At 41.7% G+C, this 7,333-nt stretch overlaps 1 protein-coding gene across 1 annotated transcript in view; it reads left to right on the top strand.

Annotated features, from left to right (window-relative positions):
* The window catches only part of RIC3 (RIC3 acetylcholine receptor chaperone), a 168,824-nt gene extending 162,798 nt beyond the window's left edge, over positions 1–6,026 (top strand). The window contains exons 6-7 of the mRNA XM_019519976.1: positions 489–637; positions 1,846–6,026. Coding sequence (XP_019375521.1) covers positions 489–637; positions 1,846–2,339 — 643 coding nt within the window. The 3' untranslated portion in view covers positions 2,340–6,026. The remainder of the gene's footprint in view (positions 1–488; positions 638–1,845) is intronic.
* Positions 6,027–7,333: the final 1,307 nt, after the last annotated feature.

Raw genomic sequence — 7,333 nt, forward strand, 5'->3', positions numbered from 1 at the left:
CCTGATCCATCAAGTCTAGTCCCTCAGGCAACTATCTACCCACAGATTCCACCTCCTGCCCTCAAATACCACAAGTACATGGCACAAAACCCAAACTACCCTTTTACACACTACAAGGTAAAGCAGAGGAGATGGGAGCACAGATTCCCCCTAATGGCAGAGAAGTTTTGGGGTAATATATGATGACAGGATCCTAAGAATTACCAGAGTGCATTCTGTACTAGCCAGATGACTCCATAAGTTTAGTTTCCCCTCCTTCCTAGCCCTTGCTGCTTGTTACCATCTTGGGCAGTTTGTTTTGTCTTAGTCTAGATTGCAGAAGTTGCACTGATGAGACTTATAATTTGTATAGATACAGATGTCAAATAATGATACTTTTCCACTCCTTCAGGCTTCTGCTCTATGACCCAAGACAGTTTCAAAAAGTCTTTGAATCTCTTGTTACTTCCCACTGTTTTGTGTCTACTGGGGTGTTTGATATTTTGTAGTGGGGCCCAAAATGTTACGACAGACCAGGAAAAAAGATTACTTCAGCAACTACGAGAGATCACTAGAGTCATGAAAGAAGGCAAACTCATTGATGGCATCTCCCCAGAGAAAGAAGCTGAAGAAGCTCCTTATATGGAAGACTGGGAAGGTAAAGGAGCATTTTTATTTCCTCTTTACTCTTTTCTAAAAAATAAATAGATTTCCAGCAATGGATTATTTTCCCCAAATCTAGAAACTAGAATACTGTACATTTTGCTTCTTTCATTTTCGAATGGTAGCTTCCAAAATGCCACAAGAGGGTCTCATTTTTTTCCAATTATAATAATGAGCAAAAGGATTTTGAAATATCTAGCATTTCACATTGTGAGAATAACACGATATCTGTTGCCAGAATTGCATATGAAATTAAGCACGCACCATCTGCTACTTTGTCTTGGCTGACATAGATTTATGTGTTTGCTTTTCTTCATTTGGCCGGATTTTATTTGCTTCAGTTTAATACAACTGGAAATTGGAATCAATGTGTTTTGCATTACTTGAGTTTGGTTTTAGTTGGTAGTTCTTTGTTTGCTCCCATATTGTAAAGATAATTAGAGACATTCACTTCAGGAATTCTAGGTTTCTAAAATTCTGTACTTCAAAGATATTTTGTTTTCTGGTTGCTTTAGTGTTATATAACCAATGTTTGCGTTGCTAACTTGTAGAATTCTGAAGGCTTTTTTATGTAGTCATAATTTCTTGCTCTTTAGGAAGCTTTCAAAAGGTTCAAAATATAAATCGTGAATAGTAGCCTCGAGCTGTGCTTTCTTGGTTTAGTTCTTGATGCATTTCCTGAAATGAAATGCACAAAAGCATTTGGTTTTATCTGGTTTTCCAGCTTGACAAATGATTCTATTTAATTCTATATCTGCACTCTTCAAAACACATCTCCGTGAATCTGGAGAGAGGAACTGAGGAATTTGTAAACACATTTACTTAGAGATATGGGGCTGTTAACCCAGCAGTTTCCCTCACTCTGTGTGGCACCAGCCATGGATATTAAACACTTATAAAAGTCTGGGTTGAAATCCTAACCCCTTGTAGTCAGTCTGAGTTTGGTGATTGGTTTCAGAGGTTATGTTTTGTCCCTTCCCCTGAATGTTTGGGATAGAGTTAGTTTGCATTAGCTGCACCACTGGGGGCTTTTGCAGAGTGAAAGCTCAGAGTTACACTAGTATGACTTCAAACTACTTAGAATAATCTTCTTGGAACAGTTTGTCAACACAGTAATTTTATCAGTGTCATCATTAGTGCTGCTGTTTCTTTTCAACCCTTATTATTTAATATTTTAAGTCACATATCACTTTTGTTCCAAAGGTTATCCAGAAGAGACCTATCCTGTCTATGATCATTCTGATTGCATTAAGCGAAGACAGGACACGATTCTTGTAGATTACCCTGGCCCCACTCAGCCCTCTGCTGAAGAGCTAGCAGAAAGAATGGAAGGTGTGGGAGATGAGGAGTATTTGGGTAGTGAAACCTTATTGTCCAATTTCACTTCAGGGAGGGACAGCCATGAGACAGGACAGAAAGAGGATGAGCAACCCAGCTTCAGTGACACGGGTGGTGTCCTTCATCCTAGCCACGACTTTGAGATGTGCTGTTGTTGTCACTGTGAGGAGGATGATCCTGCTGTCGTAGCAGAGAATGCCGGGTTCCACTCTGACACCTGCAGCGAGGCAGAAGAGCCAACCGAAGAGAGCCTGGCTGTAGAATCTGACAGTGAAAATGCAGCAGCAAAAATCCAAGCTGGCGGGGAGTCAAGTGAAGCTGGTGCACTGAGGAAGCGAAACACAAAAGTACTTGAATGATGGAAACCATGTGTGGTCATTATAGTAATGGTAACATCCCACACATTGTCACATGTGTGCTCTTTGGTCATGACCCAGACTTCCTCCCCTTTCCACTTTCAGCACTTCAAATTAATTTCAGCTTATTAATGACTGTCCCAGCACCTGCCTGACTTGGAAGGTAATGACTTCTTTCATTCAGTGTCTTGGTTGCTTGTTATTCACCTGCCAGCAGCCCGTGCTCCTTGCTTGCCAGAGACTGCAACGTGTTTGAGCAGAGAGTTATTTGCTTCAGATATTCACACATTCTCTCTACTTTCTGATTGCTGCCTCTTAATAACACCCTTTCCTCTAAAATACTAGCTTTGCCACAGAATCCTGATGGTCAGCACTGGGAAGGACTTCCTGCCCTGGAGTTCAGCCTTCCTGATTAGTTATGAAAACAAAGCCATTTGTATTAGTGTTTTGATGGGGAGGAAAGCGTTGAGGTTGTGCCTGTGTAGCAGTTGTCAGTCCATCTAGTCACCTAACTGTCAAGGAATCCAGCATGAGCTGCATTGGCGACAAGATGCTTTTTCGACTGCTTTACTATTACTGTGGATCCAGGAATAACTGTTTCTGTTTCATCAGTAAATATGACACAGCAGGCATTTTATTCTTAGACCGCTAGGGCACGTCTTGGTCCTATTTTACTGAATGCCTGCATATACTTAAATGCATCTGAGGTGCTGGTATCATGTGTCTCTTTCATTTTAAAACCCTAATTTTTCAGAAGTGTATTCTGATGTTTACATTGAATAAATGATGACATTCTTGCTATTTATGAAAGCTTTCTACTGTGGAAAAATAGTTCATTATAGAAAAAAAAGAGCATATATCTGAGATGCTATCGAATGCTTTCCCTTTTCTATTTAAAATTATTTTGACACTAAACACATTTGTAGTCAGTTTTACATTAAACATTCTCCTTTTGTCCCCTCAGTAGCACTTATTTTTGCCCCAGCAATTCCTAGCAGGCTGTTTTGCAAACAGGATTATAGGTGTCAGGGGTTTCAATCTGGCTTTTAATAATGGAAAATGAGGGTTGAAAGTGGCCCAAAAGGCACCAAAGTCCCTTTAAACTTTAATCTTGTCCTCTGTGAAGCATCTTCCTCCTCAAACCAGTTGCAGTCATTTCCTCCAATTATATGCAGCTCTGCTCTTGCCTCAGAGAATGAATTGGAAATATTGAACATTCCCACTTCAGCAAATGAACCTTCAAGACAATTCTTGGAAGAAGGGCTGGCGGTGGCAGGTAAGCTAGTGATGAGTGCTTTTCTCCTTCAAGTGTGTACAATAGTATTTCTCAGGTGATAAACATGTTTCCTTTCAGCCTAGATGGGGCACTTAATGCTACTTCAGGGCCTACATTACTGCTGAAATTTTATTAAGAATCCATATTGGGAGCATTGAAGGGGAACTGTAGACATAAATGTTAAACTTCACAGCAGCTGAGCTGAGAAGACAAAGAGAGTATTGGGGGGAGGGAAGGGAAGGGATTGTTAGGCCTTGCTAGTAAATGTTTTCGATATTAAAATATGAAAAATATGACCAAATGATTTTTATACTGTAATTTTCCCTCCTATTCATGTATATGCATGGCTGAATGGATGGCCCTTATGTGAATTAGATAATTTAATGACGTAACGCCCATACTTTGTGAGCAGTGCAAACAATACCCAAACAACCCTCTTGCCAATCGGAACATAGTTTTTGGTTCCTTCAACCCAAAGTTATGTTATAATGAGTTTGACTGATTTTTATTCATTGACTTTAATGGGGCTGGGACTTCCTTCCTCAATAGTTTGTCTGTCAGTGTTCCTTGTTGGCACCACGCCACGTCAGTCACTTATATACACATTGGATGGACGTCTGTCTTGTATGACAGGAATCAAGAATCCAGTGAATGTTTCTGCTTTGTGTTTTCTTTTGAAGTCTGCCATTAATTTTATATGCCGGAACTATTTGGGTTGTTTTCAGGCTAATATGTAACATGGGGAAATAAAACCTTGTTCCTGGAGCAGAGTAACTGCAACCGGGGATGTGATGCCACTACATGAAGGCAGCATTGTGCAGTAAAATATACCTTTCTCCTGTTTTCATGACAGCTTTTTGACATTCCTGATCTTTCAACATTCATTTCTATAAGTAAGCCATTGGGCATGGCACACAAGGGAGAACAAGGAAAGGTGGCTTTTTCTTCAGCATAGCTTACAGCAGGTCAAGTGTTGCTCTAAGGCAGAGGGCAGCAGCCTACAGGCTGGATCCAGCCTGTGGAACCATTAAACCAGACAACAGAGCTGGGGCTTCAGCAGTGAGAGACCTCCACAGCAGCATTTGGGGGTGGGGCAGGTGGGGCTTTGCCTGGGGCTTTGAGGGGAGTAGTGGGTGATGGAGAGCAGTGGCTAGGTCCTAGTGCCAGCCTACCTCACACCCAAGCTGCACCTTTCCAGCTTTCTGTTGGAAAATATTGCTGACCACTGCTGTAAGGTACTCTGACAGTAATTTGCTCACTAAAACTTCTGCTGATTTGAGGGCAATGAGGCATGTCAGCCCCACCTATTCCTATCTCCTACGCAACCCAGGACATGTCTTGTGTAGTGGAAGTGGTCACTAGAAAGCCAGCCTTTTTCCACCTTGGGATTCCCCTTCATCAGTTTCCTCACAGGAGGAGCCTTTAGCTGCTTTATGATTAGGATCTGGCCTAGAGTCTTCCCATCTGTGGATCCAGAATCAGGTTTCTCTTTCTCCATATTTAGTATCTCTGAACTAGAGCAGTGATAGCAGATGACCTCAGTCACAGCAGAAGCTGTTTCACACACACTGCCTCATAGCAGTCACATGCCTGCAGTCAAATGCTCTTACCACATGTTTGTGGTTTTCTGCTTGCCTAGCTTTGTTGGAACCAACTGACAAGGACAGTATCTTTATTTATAAAACATTGTGCTACTCTATTTCGGAAATATGTTAATACCAAAGCTTCAGCCTAGTGCAAGTGCCATTTCCTTTCCACCTATGTGCAATGACGGTGTTCATTAAATACTGTATTACCCCTGCAAGTAATTATTGGAGAGACAAATGGAGCTGATGATGACCACTTATATGTATTAAAATAGGCTACTTGGCAAAAGCATCAAGATCTGGTTGCTAAGACTATGTATGTGATTTGTCAAAGATATTTTTTATGAAACTGGATTACCACCAGTTGGCATTGTTTGTTCCTCTCTGTAAATGATATGGTATAATTAAATCTTCTAAGCATGAGACAGAAATCTAACCCTCATGAAGAAAGAGGACGTCATCTCAGTTCTTGACCACAAACAACATTTTGGAGCAGTTCATGGAAGTGCAGACTTCTGGAATGCTAAGTTTCTGCAAAGCTGTGCTTATGTAATTTGGGTTCCTATTGTTTATAAGTGTCTGTCAGTGAAATTCAAAATGTCCTTTGTGGGTATTTATTTATTATTTATGATTGAGACTGGCAGCATATTTCAAAGCATAACACTATGGAAATAACCTTGTATGTAATGTAAGAGGCATAAGGATGCCTTAGATATCTAGCTTAACACTGTATTTAATAAGACTAAAATGTAGCAAGTTGTTTTTGAATAATAAAGTCAAACTGCTGGCCAAGTGGTAAACAAAAATGTAATCTGAAAGTTTGCAAAAGACTGTGTGAAGTATATAAGTAGCATATCACAAACTTAGGTGGTATGTTGGGATGCTAGTATAAACAGCTTTTAACTTGTTAATACAACCAACAGGTGGGCAAGCAGCACTTACATAGCCTTCTCTTCCAGAAGTAAATCAGTGGGTGGAGGAAGATGCTCGCCTGCCTTTTAGGTCAGTAGCCTAACGGTTAGGATACTTGTTCAGCAAGTAAGAGACACTGGTTAGCAAGACTGAACATACATCAAGAAAATGTACTCCTTCTACTGGCCCACTGGGAAGCTAAGAGAGGAAGATATGCAGGGTCTGTAGGAAAGAAAGCGCAAAGAAGAAGGAGCCTGTCTGTGGCTCAGGGTGTTGTTGGTTGTGATTCTGGATTCTCACCCTTGCTCTTGTCACCAAAGGGGTTTCTGCAAACGGTTTTAATAATCATGGATTAAACAGCGAAGCAGAGGTCAGAACCCAGGGCTTGTAGGTAGTGCCTTTCTATCCCAGTGAGCCACAGGAACAGGCTCCTGCTACCATCCTCTCCTTCTGGCTTCCCCCTCATAGCTGTTTTGATGGGAAAGGAGGGACTTTGCTAAGCAGTTAGGGTACTTTGCTTAGAAGTGGGAGTTCTTTAAGTCACTGTCCACACAGACTTTCTGTATTGGTGACCTCAGCCCCACATTCTTCCTCAAAAAACCACTCTAAAATACATTTTGCATTTTCTGTCTTTACCTTTCGGGGTGGCGGGGAGAATCCCTTTCTCCATGCCCTTCTTTTGTGTAGCTCAAGGCAGAAATCCTGTTTTCCCTTTTCTTTGCTCCAATCTTCACTTTTACTTTTTGCTATTTTTCTCCATGACTTGGTTGAAGGATTCCCTTTTTTTCTTATCATCATGCTGCCTTCACCTAAATCACTGGGCTCCTGAAGCTGCTCTTTTTTTTTGCAAGGGGCTGATGCTTACTTCAGACTCGCAAGCAGGGTGCATGTGCTGCTTTAGGGAATCCATGCATCTAACATGTGACAGGTCAGCCCTTTAAGCCAGGGGTTGGCAAACTATGGCCCATGGGCTGGATTCTGCCTGCAGTCATTTTAACTAGCCTGCAGAATATTTATCCAGCTTCTATGGTGTTTCACCAATGGGGGTGCGGAGGACAAGGGTCAGGGAAGGTAGGGCACTGTCTGCCTGGCAACCACATGGCAGGAAGAAGAGGCAGTATTGGTGGTTGGGTAGGTAGTGAATGGACCTCTGGCTTCAGATCCAGCTGCAACACTGGCTCTGATGTAACACAGGCTGGATTGGAAATGGCCCCCATTCCACT

Source organism: Gavialis gangeticus, unplaced genomic scaffold (assembly GCF_001723915.1).
Source record: "Gavialis gangeticus isolate Ggan-Ray unplaced genomic scaffold, GavGan_comp1, whole genome shotgun sequence".
In the NCBI taxonomy this organism is placed as follows: Eukaryota; Metazoa; Chordata; order Crocodylia; family Gavialidae; genus Gavialis; species Gavialis gangeticus.